The sequence below is a fragment of the Cajanus cajan genome, chromosome 7, assembly GCF_000230855.2.
Source record: "Cajanus cajan strain Asha chromosome 7, NIPB_CcT2T_4, whole genome shotgun sequence".
In the NCBI taxonomy this organism is placed as follows: Eukaryota; Viridiplantae; Streptophyta; class Magnoliopsida; order Fabales; family Fabaceae; genus Cajanus; species Cajanus cajan.
The window spans coordinates 53,028,457-53,048,682 of record NC_138523.1 but is presented as its reverse complement, the minus strand read 5'-3'; the positions used below and the strand labels follow the sequence as shown (position 1 = coordinate 53,048,682).

At 31.2% G+C, this 20,226-nt stretch overlaps 2 protein-coding genes, 1 long non-coding RNA gene and 1 other non-coding gene across 5 annotated transcripts; 2 read left to right on the top strand and 2 right to left on the bottom strand.

Moving 5' to 3' along the window:
- Window positions 1–6,135: 6,135 nt before the first annotated feature.
- LOC109792226 (uncharacterized) lies at window positions 6,136–8,477 on the top strand. Its single transcript, XM_020351622.3, has 5 exons — window positions 6,136–6,284; window positions 7,024–7,115; window positions 7,220–7,690; window positions 7,872–7,927; window positions 8,009–8,477. Exons 2-5 carry the CDS (start codon window positions 7,058–7,060, stop codon window positions 8,195–8,197), a joined length of 774 nt encoding a protein of 257 aa, XP_020207211.1. The 5' UTR covers window positions 6,136–6,284; window positions 7,024–7,057; the 3' UTR covers window positions 8,198–8,477.
- A 1,076-nt stretch (window positions 8,478–9,553) lies between these two features.
- LOC114916385 (uncharacterized) lies at window positions 9,554–10,558 on the bottom strand. Its single transcript, XR_014427977.1, has 2 exons — window positions 9,824–10,558; window positions 9,554–9,728 (listed from the first exon to the last, which is right to left on the bottom strand). It is a non-coding gene; the product is annotated as an uncharacterized LOC114916385 (long non-coding RNA).
- LOC114915764 (U2 spliceosomal RNA) lies at window positions 10,351–10,546 on the top strand. Its single transcript, XR_003803849.1, has one exon. It is a non-coding gene; the product is annotated as a U2 spliceosomal RNA (small nuclear RNA).
- A 5,428-nt stretch (window positions 10,559–15,986) lies between the features above and the next one.
- Window positions 15,987–20,226, bottom strand: LOC109792236 (ferric reduction oxidase 2). 2 transcript variants are annotated; one of them, XM_020351633.3, is made up of 8 exons: window positions 19,956–20,226; window positions 19,165–19,273; window positions 18,880–19,071; window positions 18,550–18,784; window positions 17,923–18,250; window positions 17,586–17,829; window positions 16,550–17,253; window positions 15,987–16,363 (listed from the first exon to the last, which is right to left on the bottom strand). In XM_020351633.3, the coding sequence occupies exons 1-8, from the start codon at window positions 20,173–20,175 to the stop codon at window positions 16,224–16,226; spliced, it is 2,172 nt and encodes a 723-aa protein (XP_020207222.2). In that variant the 5' UTR covers window positions 20,176–20,226; the 3' UTR covers window positions 15,987–16,223. The 2 variants fall into 2 exon arrangements, with proteins under 2 accessions (XP_020207222.2, XP_020207228.2); XM_020351639.3 differs by having other exon boundaries at window positions 18,880–19,068; window positions 19,956–20,225.

Genomic DNA, 20,226 nt, shown 5'->3' with positions numbered 1-20,226 from the left:
TCCGTTCTTCCTTCTTCTTTCTTCCTTCTTCCTTCTACCTTCTACCAAACAAGCAAATAAAAAGTTAAAATTTATGTTGCATTTATGAATATCATGATTCATTCATGTACTTTTACCATCATCACTTCTTTCTTTCAAAGAAGTTGGTTGCAGTTTGGTACAGATACCTTATTCGTGTGCATTATAATAGGATACTTTCTACTTTCTTAATTTAAAAATAAAAATCATTTGTGTTTAACTATACAATACTATTCAGCACGAGGATTCATCAATTATTGAATACAGGGATTGATCAATTTTATGTCCGTGTCACATGAGATATAATCCTATACAATTCTGTATTGTTTCAATTTAAATTTATTTGTGTTTTCTCTATAATTAATATTAGTTTTAGTTAGTGATTTTGTTACGGTAACTTTTAAAAATTATCTCGGTAGAGATATATGATTTATATAAAAAAAATATTTAGATGACTTCAATTTTTAAGGTTAATTAGTAACAAAATTCATCAGAAAATGGTTTTTTATTCATGAAATTTATAACAATTTACATTTTCTTAATTAATTGATTTATACTTACTATAAAGTGTTTCTACTATTGTAAAAATTCCTTGAAATTATTTTAATATAACATTAATTTTAGACTTAAATAATTTTTAAATGCGGGACCAAATATTTATCTAAAATTTATTAACTGGATTTCATTGTTAGTTACGATCATCTAACAAATTAAACATGCATTAAATGTGTATATTTTTTTAAAGAAAAATGTTATTCGTATATCATTCTTTATATGATAATACTTTATTCACAATGAATATTATATCTATTTCATTTCTTTTTCTTCGGCAAAAAGGTAAAATTCTTTTCTCTTTTTTCGGGTGGGTCGTGAGTTGTGCAATTTGCTGCTTATAATTTTCTATTTGGTTATGTAAGCATTATGGATATGCAAGTAGAGATATAATTAGTGATGGGTTTATTTTTTTCATTAATATAAAGGTGGGCTCTTGTTATGATACGTATATATTCTCATAGTGGTTGCTCAGCCAAAAGTAAAAAGGAAAAAATAACATAAGAACCAAAAGAAAGAAATACACCTACATATTATATATTAAAATACACTTCATGTCTTTCTTTGAATACACTTAAATTAGGGGAGTTTTTTTAAAATATATATATTAAAAAACTTTTACAACCTTTATTAATTATTAATAAGTATTATTGTGCACATGTTGCAACGTAAAATTTGTCCTCTAATATTTTGCTCGTTACAACTCCAAGAGTTGCCGATTCTTGCAAAATGGAGAGATTCATATGCAAATTGTCCAAGCGTGTGGAAAGTCTTCTTTATTTTATTAAATATCCACATAAATCTCGTGTTAAGGGTTAGTTGTTTGAGATTAAATAATACACTGGTATAATTGAATTAAATTAATCTGATTTGATAATTAAAGTTTATCGATTAAATTTAAACCCGACAAATTATTTAGAATAAATTAATTAAGTTATTTTATCTATTAAAATTACAATGATAGTTTCAAATTTAAAAATATAAATTTGACTATTTTTCTTTGTGTTTTTTAAATAACCTTACAAAAAACTATTTCTAAAAAAATATATAAATTTCTTAAATGTAAAATTCAATTAATAACCATTTGAGTAAACACTCTTTTAATTTTTGAATTTGAAAAACATTATTACATAAGTCAGTAAAATTAAGAATTTGTTAAATAAATTCTTAAAAGTGCAAACTTAAAAATCAAATTTGTCTAAAATAAAAAAAACGTTGCTAAAATTATAATCTTAATATATACATACAATATGTATATATTTAATAACTAAAATATAATAAGTAAAATTTTTTAAAAATAATTATTTTTAAAAATTATTTATAATTTAAAATTAATATGATAACATCTTCTAAATTTAGGACTAAAGATGACATAATTATTGTGTTTTTACGTAATAAAACTGGTTTGACTTTTAATGAAAATGTGAAATATTTTCAACAACCATGAACTACGAAGGGACCGCTACTAATAGTTTATATGATCTGTAGTTGTAACTATAACAGCAGGGTATGACTCATTCTTCCATTGCCATCATCATAAATCTACAAGTACAGTTTTCCAGGCTATTTTTTTTTTCTTTTAATAAAAGTCCCGAGTGAACGATGTTTCAACTTTAAAAGATTTTGACTTTATTGCACTGTTGGTAGTTTCTTCTTTTGCTTTGACAAAGATGGACTTCTTCTCGTGCTTTTGGGCAACATGTCGGTGATTATCGATTCAAACATCAAATCCAACATTTTTCGGGTCATCGCAGGTTTTTTCCGCGGCACTCTTAGTGCTATTATTAATCTAGCATCTTCAACGCCGGTGTTTATCCATTTCTTAAATTTAAACTCACATTACTTATAACAAATTCACATTAAAACACGTTGACATGATAAGTTAAATTGCAAAAAATTATATAAGAGATAGTTGCTTAATAATAATAAAAAAATTCAACAGGAGGAAACACTGCACCAGATCATGACGACGTCACAGTAGAAGATAATGTGTGTGACTCAAGGAATTCCATCTTCGAAGTTGAACGCGTTTCTTCTGAGGCCATGGCTGATATGAAATCTGCCGTTGATTGCATGGTTTCAAACAATTACACCAGAGAATGCGTCTATATTTACACGATGATGAGAAAATCAATCATCGACTAAGGCATTTATTGCCTCGATGTGGAGGAATGGGGCTTGTTGAAGGTGAACAAAAGTAGGCTGGCAAATGCTCTAGTTGAAAATCAAGAGATGGTTTGAGGCGGTTAAGATCGCGGACCCTGCGGCTCCCCTGCTCAGTGACGCCGGAGGTGGAGGCAATGTTAGATAGAGATCATGCACTTAGTATAATTATTGCAATTCCAATCATAAAAAAAAAAAAAAATGATACATTTGTGAAAAATTAATATAACATTTAATAAAATAAGATTTCAACAATATACCATAGATAATATAATTAATATTCAATGTAACACGACCTAACAATTTTAAACACAAATAATGTTATCGATATAAATATCTTTAAACAATTAATGCATCATTACACATGTCAATTATGAAGATTTTTTTGCTATAAAGGTGAGTAGTCTAAGTGGATAAACCTTATTAAACTATAACGTTTGACCTATCGCAACTAAATCAAGTATTGACAATATTAGGCCTTTGAGAGTGTTACTTGAACAATTTAAATTGATTTCTCATATTCCCCTACTTAAACTTAAAAATCAAACACTATTGTCAGGGTAAAACAACTTAGGTATGAACTTACCATGACATTAACATGTATATCTAAGCTTTACATGGGATTAAACTGCTGACTACCCTCCAAATACTATACATCTTTCAACAATTAATTAAGGACTTTATCTCTCGACTTTATACTTTATTCAATTGGTCACTATATACACATATCAATCGATCTGACCCCATATGGATTCAGAAATTAATTTACTTTCCAAAGGATTTTCAACTTGGGTTCTCAAAACGCCATAACTTACATCCACATAATGGGATGTTTTAATTTTTTAAACAACTTTATTCTCTTTCAATTTTTATGTATCTCAACTAAGACATGTATCATCACCACATGTCTAACAACTTAACAACTATAAACATCATACAACTTTCTAACTTAATCAACTATCAATTGACAACTTAACAACATACAAATCACTATACATTATATGTTAAATCAATGCACAATGAGTTATCATCATACTACATTAATTATGCAAGTGTATCATTATTCATTAACCCTTAAACTACTTAAAACACCAAGTTTTCATTTATCAAATCACGCTCAACGCCAATCTTCTTGCACTCGATGTCAATTGAGACAGAGAGCCTCTAACTCGCCCATGTCCGAAGCCAATCTACCCGTACTTGGCATGGATGTCAATAACACCTAACATGGCTAAATCTACGCTTGACCTCGTTTAGGTAGAGAGCCTAATGTCACCAAGTTAGAGAGCTTTTTGAGTTCTCATGCATGATGCCATTCATTATGTGTTTGACATGACTAAGTCAAAGAACTCCTCATTGGCTCATGTCTAACACTATCGATTCCACGTCCAATATGATTAAGGTAAAGAGTCCCTAACTTGAACCACGTCTAACATAATGAGAATTTTCACACTTGGAAGAATCTCAATTTGGCTCAATTCACCTAAAATTCAAAAATTAACCTACATATAACTCAACATATATGCATCATAAACAATTCAAAATCAACTCCAATAGCAACATGCAACCACTACATTCCAAGAATCACCTAATTCCTTTCAAATATCAATAAGAAAGCCAAAACTCAATTATGACCATCATCTTATCTTAATTTGATCAAACAACCATTCATAAATGATTTCATTCAACAATAAAGCAACAACAACTCAACCATCATCAAACATAAACTTCATTTACCTCCATTTACTTAGAAATCAAAGGAAAAGAGGGAGAACATTGAAATCTCCAAAGTCACCACACAACTTCCTCAACTTGAGATTCTCAACCCATAAAGCTTAAATCTCCAATCTATAGACTTTGATTAGTTGTAGGAAGAGTTTATGATGAATTAGAGGGAATCAAGGAAGAAAGGATTTCTCTAGCTTTAGAAGTCTTCTCATAAAATAATAATTTAATCATATAATCAAACAACTAATTTAAAATACCCAAAACATATAATACTATTGAGAGAAACTATAGTGAGGTAACCATAAAATAAATAGTCGTCGAAAATTTGGATCATGTAAAGGCATGATAACTTAAAGTAAAAAATTAATTACACTTTATTAAGTGTGGTTGATGTTGTTATCCAATTAAAATTGGAGTTTAATTTCAATAATATACACTTATATTTAATGCAAATTTTATTACTACACAATTTATACATATTATTGATGTTAAACTTCAATTTTGATTAGAGAGTAAATACTAACCACACTTAAATAATTGTACCAAAATTTTGTGACGTAACTCCTGCTTAATAAACATTATTTTAATACAGACGAAAATTGAACATGAAAGTATCAATATTGTAACTTAAATTTGATCTTTATTATTATTGTAATTTTTTTATTGATAAACTTTTTTCTTCTTCAAAGAATTTTGACTAAACATTTCAAAATTAATTAAAAGTGTAATTATTAAGAGTTAACATGTGAAAACTTATATAGACAATTAGTTAACAAAAAATATGTTTTTTAAATATAAATTAATTATTAATTGTCAGTTTTTGTACACTACATAAATTATGTCTAGGAAAAAAAAATAAAAAATCATATTTATGATAGAACTTTAAAATATATTAATAAGAATTATAAAATCGAGAACGGTCAAAATGGAAAATTAGTAGTTAACATTTCATTTAGAAAAAGTCGCATATATTTAATATTTTATAATTTAATTTTAATCATTTAAATATAGTATAATGGTACATATTTATTATTTTCATTTTTTTTACACTAAGAAACGCTTTTACTTGATACAATCTTTCTACGATCTATCTAGAAAATGCCAAAATGGTATTTTAGAAAATTGTATGATCAAAAGCCTTTTTTCAGTAATTTTTTTAAAAAATATTTCAACAAATTATTTTTTTTGACAGCATGAACTTAAATTATTATTATTTCCTATCAGTACTTTAAAAAATATTACCATTGAAAATTTGAATAATAAAAAGGTTAGAAATATACGATCTCAATATTAAATCATTAAGTAACTTAAATTATTTATATAAAAGTAACATATCCACTCTTTTGCAATAATAATATAATCAATATATATATATATATATATATATATATATAATATAATATATATAAATAATTATCTTATATATATATATAATTATTGTTTCTTAGGAAAAAGCAGAATTTTTTTATCAAATACATTAAAATGAATAATTGGCTAATTTAGAAGAATAAATAAAGAAAGTGATTAATTGACCAAAAACTAAAAAGAAAGTGATTAGGAAAATAAATTCAGTCTTCTGAACTGAACCGATATCAAGAGTTGGCAAATGCAACGGTAAGAAACCGGGGGTGTTAATGTAATTAGGTTTCTTTTAGGAGGGGCAATAATGTAAAAGACTACTAGTTACCGTTGAAACCCATTGCCGTTCTTATATAAGTGCGGCTTTTGCCTAAACCATGTTTCAACGTGTTTAACAAATAGCGAAAAAGAAAGTGAATTGTTAGAGAAACGAAAGTTATCAGAAACCCAAGAAAGAGTTATTCGTAAGTTTTCGTCTTCCAGTTGTTGTGAGATTTTGATTTTGATTTTGATTGCATGGATGTTTCAACTGATGAGAAACTTTTGGAGGAAACAATTGATCTTGAATGTATGTAGGGTTTAACTGCCTCTCCGTAGTGTGAAGGAATATTTTATATTTTATTAATTTTTTTTTCAGTCATGATAGGAGAAGGAAAAGTATAGTTTGAGATTTTTTAAATCTTGGGTTTGTTTTTGGGGGCGAAAAATTGAAATCTTGAAAGGCTCTTTTCTTTCTTGGAGTCGAAGATATGATTTTAGGGCTCGTCTGTCTGGTTTGATTCAATTGAACATTTGCAAACAAGAATCACAAGAAATGTCTGTCTGGTTTGATTCATTGATGTGGAATATTAGGGTTTTTTATTTGAGGTTTGTGTTAATTTTACCTGTTTACTTAATCCAGTGTGATCAGATGAAGGAACTTGTGAAAATATGACATTCTGAATGGGTAATTTGGTTCCAAGTGATGATTTTGGGCTTTGTAGAGAGAGAAAGAGAGAGGACTGGCTATAAGGATTGTCTAAGATGATTTAACTTTTTCTACATCGTATGCAACATTTTTAAATTTGACATCTTGAATCGGTAATTTGGTTCCTAGTATGAATTTTGGGGCTTGTTTGAGTTTTCCCGAAAATAGATGGACAGGATTAGATATAAAGGTTCTCTAAGATGATATAACCTTCTTAGTTCTTACAATACATGCAGGACGTTCGTTTGAACATTGATCACATTAACACCAATGACAACAAGAGCTGCTCGCATTCTTCAAAACCAAAATATCAATGTCCACGCTAATGGTATTGTTCTGGTTCTTTTGGTTTAAACTTTCCATTATTAATTGTTTTTCTGGATGTGTTTCCTGTTTACCATGCCTAGGCTATAATTCTTAATGCTGGTGCAGGAGCAGGAACTGTTTCTGGGAAGGCAGATTTAGCAGGACAGAAGAAAGCTAGGGCTGGGGGAAGAAAGCCACTTGGAGATCTATCCAATGCAGGGAACCCCATCAACCAATTTGATGGAAAGAAAGCCCTTGATGGTTCGTTGAACAAAGGCAAGCCTTCTGTTAGTCAGGCTTCCAAACTGCTCATGTCAAAGAATCTTGAAAGTGACAAAAGAATTGCCACCAAAGCTTCTGAGAAATCGCTTACTGGTAGCAGGAAAGCACTTTCTGACATTTCAAACTCGGGGAAGCCAATTGTTCCTGAGATAAAAAACAAAAACACCCTGAAACCAAGTTTGTTGATAGAGGAATCTCTTCATCCCAGTGCAATTGCTGAGGAACAAATCTTGCATGATCATAAAAAATGTATCAAATCACAGTTTGAAGCTGCAGATATGCATCAATTCTTCAAGACTGTTGGACTCGAGGATGGTAATTGTTACATTTATAATTAATATGGTGAATTTTAATTGTTAACTAGGGCTACTTTAGAATTTGAATATAGTTTTTGCTGACTGTTGGACTGAGAATGGTAATGCTGTTCATTTCATCTTTGATTGTGCATTTTCATTGGTACTTGGCTTTCTTATTCCTTGATTTATGATTTCATCAGATTCAAATGATCACGTGCCAATTTCCTTTGAACTGTCTGCAATAAGTAAACGGAAGGTTTGTTTGTAGTTTTGCTCATGTTTTTTCTGGGCTATCTTTCCACGTATTGTGTTTCTAACTATTTGTACATCCTTTCAGTCTGAGAGTGCATACTTAGAGTTGGAGGAGGTACCTGAGCGGTTGCCCGAAGTGCAGTTACTATCTGCTCTGCCTGGTTCCCCTGCAACACATTGCAAGACTCCAAGCTTATCAAGTTACCGCACATTGTGGAATGACTCTACTGTCAATTTCAAGTTGATAGAGACACCGAAATTGTTCAAAAATTGATTTCTCCTGCGACAATGTAAAAACTTGATAATGGGTAGTCTAGTAGATATTTTGTGCCCACAGATGTGTTGGCAATGATTGTGGTATTTTTTAAAATTTTTTTGGCAAGACATGTTTTGTTCATCTTAGATTGATAGTTTTTTTTTTCGGTAGGAATTTTCTGCCCCGAGTCATTTCAATGAATGTTTTCTTCATTATGGGCGCAAAACTTTTTCTTTCCAGATTCTGTCCTGAATTTTCGTGATGAAGCAATTCTAATTTGATTCTGATGTTTACTGTTGATGAGTGAACTCAGATAGGAATCTATTTTTATAAACAGCAGAAATATCGTTTGGTGTTCAGATAGAAATTATAAATCAGGACAGTACCGGTACCAAAATACTACTATAAAACAACCAATTAGAAAGACATCAATTTTTATTCAGATGGAAATTAGAAATCAGGACAGAAACTGTATTATTTAATTGTACATTAGACAGACAAACAATTATCAGTTTGTATTCAGATAGGAATTAAAAATAAGAACAGCAACGGTATCAATCTACTCCCATATAAAAACAACCAATTAGAAAGACATCAATTTGTATTCAGATGGAAATTAGAAATCAGGACAGCAACGGTATCAAACTATTAATTAGACAGACATATCAGTTTGTATTTAGATAGAAATAGAAATTAGAAATGAGGACAGCGACGGTATCAAGCTACTCGCATAAAAAAAACCAATTAGAAACTTATGAGTAGGTAGAAATGAGGACAGGATCTGTATCATAGTTGTGTCAGGATCGAACCCATGCTTTTATGGTTTGACAGCATCTGTATCAAACTACTATAAAACAACCGATTAGAGTTTAGGGTTAGTTCCTACGAGATGAGATGATGAACTGTAGGGAGCATTGGGCCCTAAACTGCAAGTAATATGTTCAACAAGAAATTGGTTAGTTGTTGCTAATATTTGGTTATTTCAGTGCCCACCCTTCAATTATGGTCATAATACTCTTGCTGCTAACAAAATGTATCCAATTCCATTGAGTCACTCGTTGCATTAAAAATCAGACTGAATCGCTTGTCAAATCAACTAAACTGTATCCAAATAACCCACCTCTAAACAATTGGTAACCCTTGTGGTTGTTGTCAAGAAAAAAACAAAACAATTGGTAACCCTTGCTGCTACATTTGTTACTCAAGGTGGTAACATGTTTATCAATTTATAAGTTATAACCCAGTATTAGTTCACCTTTTCTTGGCCACAAAACCTCACATAATGGCAGTTTCATTATGGATTGCCGCGATTACAACATTTGCTCATAAAAAGGGATTTGTTGCATAAATAACAATATAGTTTGTGCTTGCATCTTTGTATATTACGCAGTACTAAATACATTAATCAATATCAGATGCCTCCTTACAGCTTTGTATATTACATGGTACAATGCATCTTTGTTCCATCATAAATCTCACTCTAAATCCCCCGTGATACGACTAGGAGTCTAGGAGACTACTTGGTCCCACATTTGTGCCTTAGACGTACCTAAAGGGCATAAAAATCACATTGAATTAAAAAATAAATAAATAAAGAATAGCAACAAATGCGCATAGTATCATCAGGTCATCCAATACATATACCTTTTTCATGTTATTAGTGTTAAACTCTTGCGTCATTGTCTTCATCTTCTCACGGTTTTCCTTTCATTTACAAAATAAAATATGCAGAATCTACACAGGGTAAAAGAAATGATACCAATTGTCAATGAGGTAAATATTCAGGGAATGATGAATCAGGTATACGGGGTTTCCGTGTGAGTGCGCGTAGTCTCTTATGTCCTCATTCTTCGAGGTCGTGAAGTATTGTTTAGAGAGAAAACTCTTCATTATGTCTGGGGATGGGGGAATTGAAGATTCAACACATTTTAAACCTGTCAACTACATCTTTTATAGACCCTGTTTTGGAGAAGTGGAATTACTGTTTCTCTTTTTCAGGCACTACAATACAAACAGTGTCGTTGTGGTGTTGAGCGCTGACAAAGTTGACAAAATTGGTGGCCACTGATGAAATACTCATGCCTACCAGCCTAAGTCCCATATCGGTCAGAAGAGATTGAAATAACATGGTAGCTTTATTATAAAAATGAAACTACAAACATTATAAACTCATACCTTTCTCGGCCTTTTGGCTAAGATCAAGTGTAGTATCTGTTCTTATCAGTTTAATATCTGATATGTGAGTCATTGACTCACACGATATTAAATTAATTTTTTAAAGGGGAGGGTCCAAAACACTAGCTTGCTAGTGGGACTCTCGGGCGTCGCCTATGTCTTGCACTATTGCATAGGCCTGGCGCACCCTACCTATTAAGTTAAAGCTTCTATTGGATCTAGTTTTTTGAGGGTTTTGTAGGATTAGCTGAAGTTATGCTTATTTTTTCAGATTATACATCGTATTTTAAAAGATTAATTATTAAATTTTTATATCTATTAAGTTAAAGCTTCTATTGGATCTAGTTTTTAGATATTTATTCTCTTACCCACTTTAACATGTAGGGTTTTGTAGGATTAGCTGAAGTTATGCTTATTTTTTCAGATTATACATTGTATTTTAAAAGATTAATTATTAAATTTTTATAAAGTTATATAACTTGCTCCTGATCTGGGCTAAATGACCACTCTAGCACATTTTTAAAAATTTATTATCAAAATAATGCTGTTTTGAAACAATTTACATCTATGGGGCTCTTTTATTGGGTGTCGTTATAGGCCATAGCGACACCCAGGATACGTGAGTTTTTTTTTTTAGGCTTGATTGGGCTGGACCAGTGTCGCTATAAGCTTGCCCAGTACGCTTAAGTGGCGCTGTGGCTCACAGCGCCTCATTTTTTTTTTTTTTCGTTTTTCAATTATTTTTTACATTATTTTCTTAACAGGCGCTGTGGCCCAGTACGCTTGAGTGGCGCTGTGGCTCACAGTGCCCCATTTTTTTTTTTGTTTTTTAATTTTATATTAAATAAAATTAAAACAGAATTAAATTAAATTAAATAAATTAAAAATTTAAATAAACTTATTTTCTAATTAAATAAAATTAAAACAGAATTAAATTAAATAAATTAAAAAATTTAAATAAACTTTTTTTCTAATTAAATAAAATTAAAACAGAATTAAATTAAATAAATTCGAAATTTAAATAAACTTATTTTTTTAATTAAATAAAATTAAAACAGAATTAAAATAAATAAATTCAATATTTAAGCAGAAATAAATTAAACGTATTTTTTTTTTGGTATAACCACCCGGTATCCGAACCACAATGGATCGACTAATCCGGATTCGGGGCGGGTCCAAGGATTACGGTATTTAAGCCCCTCCCAATCGCCGTTGTGGGGGATCGATCCGCGGACCTCCCTACCAAGTGCAGCCCCATGCTACCACTGCACCAACCAACGTATTTAAAATATTTAAGCAGAAATCAAATTAAACGTATTTAAAATATAAATCAAATTTTTTTTTAATTAACATAAGTGTAAAAAAAAAAAAATTTAACCACAGTGCCACGTGTCAGTGTCTCATTGGCTAAGCACGCGGTGAATTTATTACGCGCCAAGTGAGGCGCTATGAGTTGTAACGCCTCAAATTAGCTGTGGACACGTGTCAGCCTCTGTGTGGTCACGCAGGCGGTCAATTAATGAGGTGCTATGAGTTGCAACGCCTCAAATTAGCTGTGGACACGTGTCAGCCTCTGTGTGGTCACGCAGGCGGTCAATTAATGAGGCGCTATGAGTTGCAACGTCTCAAATTAGCTGTGGACACGTGTCAGCCTCAGTGTGGTCACGCAGACGGTCAATTAATGAGGCGCTATGAGTTGCAACGCCTCAAATTAGCTGTGGACATGTGTCAGCCTCTGTGTGGTGACGCTCTGGGTCATAGCGCCTCAAATTTATATATATATTTTTTCGTTTTTAATTATTTCTCACATTATATTAGTTAAGTTTTAAAATTTTTTTTTTTAAAATTTCAATTATTATTTTGCCTTTTATCAGAAATTTTTTTATAATTTATTTTTAAAAATTTATATTTAAAAAGAACTTTTACATATAATTTCAAACTTCTCTCAGTCACGAAAACGGCCCAGTGTTTAATTTTTTCTTACTTAAGTTTTAACATTTTTTTTTTAAATTTCATTTCTTATTTTTCCTTTTATCACAAATTTTTTTATAATTTATTTTAAAATTTTTATATTTTTAATACAGGCGCTGTGCCCCATAGCGCCTGAGTGGAGCTATGGGCCATAGCGCCCCAAATAATTTATTTATTTTTTTTTAAATTATTTTTTACATTTTATTACTTATTTTTAAAATTAACATTTTTTTCTTATTTCAATCTTTTTTTCCCTTTTACCTATTATTTTTTTATAAATTTGTAAAAAAATTTTAAATTTTAAAAATATAAGATATATTTTAAAAATATTAGATATATTTTTAACACAGGCGCTGTGGCCCATAGCGCCTGAGTGGAGCTATGGGCCATAGCGCCCCAAATAAATTTTTTTTTTCGTTTTTTAATTATTTTTTACATTTTATTACTTATTTTTTAAAATTAACATTTTTTTCTTATTTCAATCTTTTTTTTCCCTTTTATCTGTTATTTTTTTATAAATTTATAAAAAAAAATTAAATTTTAAAAATATAAGATATATTTTAAAAATATTAGATATATTTTTAATACAGGCGCTGTGGCCCATAGCGCCTGAGTGGAGCTATGGGCTATAGCGCCCCAAATAATTTTTTTTTTTTCATTTTTAGCCGATTTGAGTCGTTATAGGCTATAGCGACTCTTTGAAGGTCTCCACCAGTTACAGCGACTCTACCAATATGGCGTTCATGGCTCATATTCAGACCAAAAAATGCCACATGTCATGGGTGTCGCTATGGGCCATAACGACACCCAAAAGAGCCCCAAAGGTGTAAAATGTTTCAAAACAGCCACATTTTGGTAATAAGTTTCTAATAGTACCCCACAATGGTCGTTTAGCCCCTGATCTGCACATAGACTCTTGAAATGCAATTATGTTATAATTTTTCAATGTTGTCTGGTTGGAAATTAAATTTCCGTTAGTGGAAGATTTGCTGTTAAACCTGGATGTTTGCTCTGAGTTTCAACTCTAATTTATTATTTTTTTATCTGTTAAAATTTATTGTTATGCTACTTAATTTTCATTTTCATATTTCAGGGTATTCTCATCTAAGAATTGAAATCCGTCATCATGATGTGTCTAGCGGAAATGGCAGTGATATATGTTCCAGGGAACAAGGTGAGTGTTTGCTATTCTATGGAGCCTTTGATTCTGATGAGTTATGTGAAAGGCAAGTTGGATGAGATCATGAGATAGAGTCTTCTCGTTTGGAGAGGACAGCCTTTTTGAGACAGGTTCACTCTTTTTCTGCTACTTACGCTCAGTGGCTGTGTCTTAATGTCTCTTTGGCTAATATGTTTTGATTATCTGAAATAAAAGCGTCTGTTTATTGATGTAAGTCATAATAGTCATCTTTTTTAGCTGGAGTGAAGAGTTTTAATGGTAGCATAACCTTGGATTGTGGCAAACAATTTTTTACTTTGCATACATGATATCCACCAAGTTAATTAATTTCTTTTGTGCATGGGTTTTGATTTCTGTAGTAAGCATTTGGTTTGAACAATGGAATGATTCTTATTGATTGCCCTCCACTATTTTAACAAAAGTGAAGTGGTTGTGAAATGAGATTATTTTCTTCCTAATGTATAGATATTTCGAACTCGTGTTAGTCTAACAAGTGGTTCAGTGATTAATTTGTTAAAAAAATTGTAGTGAATATATTGATGGAATAGGAGGATGTGTATTCCAGTATGATTTACTTGAGGAGTGATATATTTGATGATGACCTGTACCTTCACCCATATGCTCTCTTTCAGAATAGGATTTTGCCCATGTACTTTATTGACCAAATCAAGTTTACCAGTGTAGTGTAACAATTTACTTAAAGAATGTCAAAAGAAATTAACATTTGATTGCTTCTATTATTTGAAAAATTATTTGAATCACTTCAAGATAAGCAAACAATTGGAATGAGGATTTACTATATTTGTCAGACTTCTATAACTCATGAATGACTGAAACTTCTTCAAACATGGTTCTAGTTAAAAAACATTAGACGAACCAGTTTCTGTAGTCTTAGGACAAAACAATTGGCTATATCTTAGCATTATCATCTCATCCTCCTTTATGTTATTCCTACTACCATCCTAATTAGATATTACATATGTTCAATTGACCATAATTCGGTCTTGAAATACCGATATTTCTCAAATTCGGTCTAAAGCTTGTTACTTATATGTATATAAATAGTATTGAAAAAAACTAAAGTCTTGTCTCCACCTGTAATAAGGTCAAGATAATGTATATAATTGGGGACAATTTTGAGAATTTTTGCACAAGTTTCCAGCTAAATTTCATAAAAAAGCAAACATTGCTTTGAATGTTTAAGTAAAACCTTCTCTGGCTGAAATACTCTGGCTTTGATGGACCAAACACTGGAGTTCTTGTTCATCAGATAACCAAACAGGGGGTGGATGCCAAAATATTTGTGCTTTATATCCTGCTCATTGCTATCTTTAAAAGGATTTAAAAAGTCCTCCATATGATTTATTTTAATTAAGGTCAATATATCATGTTGCTTGAAGTTGCATGTCAGGTAAATAAAGAACATGACTCACTATTTTATGACTTCAACTAAATATTAATTGAAAATAAAAATGAGTTAAAAAAATGTATTTTTACCACTCCTCACAAGATCAAATATGGCTGGCGGCATTCTTCAAAATGTGTGTTGTCTGCTTTCAAGATTAGGAGTTGGCATGTTTGGTTTTCCTTGAAAATTTGTAGGTGAAAATACCAGAATTAATATTCGAGGGTAAGTTAGAAGACAAATTTACGCTCAAATCATAATTTGAGAATTTTTCAGCTCAATCAACCATGGTTAGACTTCTTTCAACATATAACAATTCCGATCTGATTCTGATGAGGACTCGGATAGGAATCTATCTCTATCAACAATAAAAAGACATATTTGTATTCACGAGTAGTAAGAAAAAAAAAACCATTTAATTAGTTGTTAACTGTAAAACAACTAATTAAAAGGGAACTTGTGCTATGTCAAACTGACAAAATCGTAATTTATTGTAAAAACTTAAGATAAGTTCATTCAAACAAACTATCATTGTTAATACTGAGTGATCGGTCACAGGACTTTAATTACAGATATCTGGATGTGAGATTAGGGTCTGGTTTGTAGTACAATGGTGATTAGGTCTGTTTGTAATTTTTTTTTTCTTCTAAAAATGCTTCTTTTTAATAAAATAAACATTTTATTTTATTTATGTATTTATCTAAACTTATTTTTTTTAATTTTTTATAATAAATAATTTTTTTTAAGAAACAACTCTTATCTACTTCTTAAATAATTATTTTTTTTTAAAAACACTTCTTTAGAAATATTTATTTTTAAGTTTAAACAAACACACCCATTATGAGAACATTTAATGACTATCCACGCATTGAAGGGGAGGGGAAATTAAGGTGTCATCTATAGAATTTTGTATGGAAAAATTGAGATTCAACACTGGAGAACTACATTTTTTACAGACCCAGTTTTGGAAAAGTGAAATTATTGTCTCTCTTCCAGGCAGTACAAGTACAAACAGACCCAGTTTGTGTCGAGTAAATTATTGTGAACTGCTGAACTTCATTAAAAAATTACTGGCATTTGAGAAATAAAGAACTTTTTTTCACTTCCTGTTTTAATGAAAAATATGATCGAGGAATAATAAAATTGATCAGAGTTCATTCCAAGTCATGAAGCTACAATTTTACCTAACTAATCACGGTATACATAGCAAAGTGATCCATTTTACGTAACATATACAGACAGAATAGCCACTTTTGTAAGCTGTATTACAAGAGTATGAAACAAACAAAAATAATGCAAACAGCATTTATAGATCACCAGCTGAAACTAATGGACTCGAAATGTAGGTCATCCGTCGAGCAAGAAGTACAGATTGATGCTACTTCATGTCTCATTTTTCTTGGGCCACTAACAAGAACTCCAATGTTTGATGCAACACAGCCAGAGAGTATTTCTGCCAGATAATAAAATTTTCCTGTTTAAAATTACTATTTATAAAATGCAGTTATGCAGATGAAAACTTTGATATATTCAACACAAATAAATTTAACTAAAAGTTCAGGAAATGACACTGCAAGGAAGGAAAGACCATGACTAACTAATTTGAAAATTATGGGATAACATAATAAAATAATCTTACTTTTTATGTCAGGTCTTTCTCCATAATGTACTTTAGCTGTTTGGACAAGGGATTGGAGGGGAAGATTTCCTAATTCTTTGTCAGCATTTTGGTATCCTGAACCCGGAGAAGCTGATGGATTTGATGTGTAGATGTTTTTAATCTGCTCCAAATCCTTATTCTGTTTCTTGTTCCATAAGAAAGCAGTTGTTGCTACAATGGCTATAGATACACACATGAATAACATGCTTAAACTGGACCTTGAGAAATAAGGGTATATCAGGTCTGAATTATGGTCAATTGGATATATGTAATATTTAGTTAGGATGGCAATAAGTAGAAGGAATAAAATAAAAGAGGATGAGATGATAATGCCAAGATAGAGCCAACTGTTTTGTCCTAAGACTGCAGAAACTGGTTCATCTAATGCATTTGATTTGAACCATAATGTTTGAATAAACTTTCTGTCATTCATGTCTGGCTGTTTCTCCCTGGTTACATAAGCTTCAATCTGAAGCTGAAGACTTGAGATATCAAAGGCTGTGGCTGAAACTGGGAGGATGAGGTCTATCATGGTGAGATCAATGGACTTCTTGAAGGCACATATAAGAAGAACTTTAGGAATTTTGCCCTCTTCAGATTTGGCCTTAAAGAGTAACGAACGGATTATGGAAATGAAAGGAGTAATACCACTACCTCCGCTCACCAGCACTAGCATTTCATGCCTGCATGAAAAATTTTATCCAAGTTTTGTCTCGTGAATAGTCCAACATAATGAATAATCATTTGAATAAATAGTAAATAGTCTATGCAATCATAGTGCAAACGGTTTTTACACAACCATGAGCCATCAAATCACAAATTGTTATATATAAGAAGTTTCTTAACTTTTACAATAACTACTTTGATATTATTAACGATTTCTGATTGATTGGTAAATAGAAATTCAATTCTATTTGTTTATATTGAACCCTATGTTTTGAATTTGAAATCTTCCAAAGCAAAATTCATAAAAAACATAGATTAAATTAAGGTTCCTTTGGTAAGTCTCCAGTACCTTGAATAAAAGGTTGAAGCCGGTCCATAGGGCCCTTCAATGGAGACATCAAGGTGGGATATTGGAGATGAAGATGATAGCTTCTGGTACAAAGAATGGGACCAAGTTCCTGAACTTTTGATGACAATGCTTAAGGTATCAGAATCAGTATTACTGCAGGAGGTGACTGTAAAAGGGTGCCACTGCAACTTGGAGATACTAGGAACATTTATGAAAATGATACTTGTAGGAGCATAGCACAGTCCTGTTATAGCAAAATAAGAGGCAAAAAAATTGTTAACTTAAAATGGAGCCATATACACACTTCATAAAGAACATCTCAGAGTCTTCCATTCACCTAGGTTCTTGGAGAAATTAAGTTCAACAGCTTCACAGGGCAAAACACGGGCAGAAAGCAACCTAATTTTCTGCTGGGACTGAAGGAATCTCAGGTATCGGTCAATCATGAATAGGTAAAATCCTGGAAGCACTATGCATGCAGAGGAAAATCCCACATGTAGAACAAAGAAGACTACAAAGACAATGTAAAGGTAATGAGTGTAGAAGAAAAGCTCAAAAGCTTTTCGCCTTATGTAAGGTAAGGTAGCAGCCCACATGATTAAGCCAGCAAGTAGAGCAACTGCTCCAGCTACATTTGAGATGCCAACTTTGTTCCATTTCAATATCTGCATGAAAGTTTGTGGATTGTGATGGCTTAGTATTATTTTATGACTGAAAAATGGCTAAGAAAATATAAAAGGACACTAACTTTGAACAAGTTGATTTCAAGCACAAATTATTATTTAGAGTAAATTACACTTACACTCTCAGAGACTTTGTGAAATTGTAAGAAAACTTCCTATTTTATTTACCTTTCAATAACTCTCCTTAATTATTTGAAAAAACATTACACTTTAAGGAAAATTATTGTGATATAGTGTCTGTGTAATTTTATAAAACCTCCGCAATTTACTCTATTTATTACCTCTGAGATTTGATGTGTCTTGTCCCAAAAGATAATATAACCTAGACCATGAGCTGTGAAGAGGGCCATTGCAATGTGTCCTAGCCAGATATGATACTTGATGCTTCCCTCTGATGTTAGGCCAATGAACCTCAAAATTGAAGAACCTCTTGAGACAGGAAAGAACAATAAAGCTAAGCAAATATTCCCAACAAGGCCTAAAGCAAGGGCTGAACATTCCAACTTGGCTTCCCACCTGTGCAACAAGACCCATCATTAATGTTATTTGAATTTGGTGACAAACGATGTGAAAATTCATGTCACATTAAGAGTGATGAGTTATTTTCTTACACTTGCACTCTCTGGTTAGCTGCCTCTAGTGCCACGCTACCAAACATGTCAAGTAAGTAGGAGCACAAGGACCAAATTAATAGTAAAACAAACATGATAATGAAAGAGAGTTCTGTCATATAGATTATCCCAAGAGGACCATTTACAAGCAATGGTCTTTTCCATGATGCCAATCCTAAGAGTCCCTCCCTGCTAAGAACAAGAAATCAGGTTGGTCAGGCTTTATGAATGTTAGTGAAATTTGAAAAAGAAAGTGATGAAAAAAGAAGGTATGAAATAATGTACCTTTTTTTAGTATTATGACGATTAGAGCGCTTTTGCTCCAAATGAAAGTATAGACTGGCCAAAGTGGCTATTAATAAAATTGGGAATGTGTAAACCAGTATGAATGTCCCTGTGCAACCAAACATAAATTACTTTATATTTCTTATATTTTAGGAATATTCTTTTTGACTGAAGTACTAATGTCTTTTGCAAAGTTCATTATAATTTAAATAGCTTTTTTTCTTATGAGAAATGTTATTGACACGTAATAATGTTATAAAATTTTTAAATAACTTACATATAGCAACGGTTAGCTAATTTTAATATAACTAAAAAAATATAATAACACATAAATACTATCTTATTTATACTTATCGCCTTTAAAAAGTAATTCTTCTCGTCACATGTATAAAAATTTGTGAATAATAATTTTCCCTAAATAATGTAAAATAATGAATCATTTGATTAATTTTCTCAAAATATAAAAGCAATTCAAATTACAAGTATTTTAAATTTCTTAAAATGTTAAAATCTCATCCAAAAACAAGTTAAGATTATTCTTAAGAAGAATATTATCCTCACTATAAACCTTAACGATTTGTTTTCCTTTTTATGTTACATATTACTTATCTCACTGTATACCCTTCCTATTTCTCTCTTGTAAAATCATTGTGAGAAATATTAACGTATAAATTATGCATATAACTTTCCAGAAATGCATTTTACATGTCATCTTTGTGTTCTAATTAATAACTAATTAGAGAGTTTTTGTGTTGTGTGAGAGAGAGTGAATCTGATTTATAGTGACAAACCTTGTTTGCCGAAGTATATTGAATCTGTCTTTGCATGAATGTGCGGTAACCAATGAAGAAAGAAGGTGTTTGTAGGCATCATAATCCAAACCATTACATACCCAACAAAGATCAACACTGAGAACCACCATATTCCCATTTGCACCGTCGGAGAACAACCTCCACCAGTCTCTGAATCCATCATGTCTCTCTTGAGCTTCACAAACTGTATGCAATGCATATGCAAATTACCATATTATATATAGGAAATGATTTTTAAATTATTTAACTG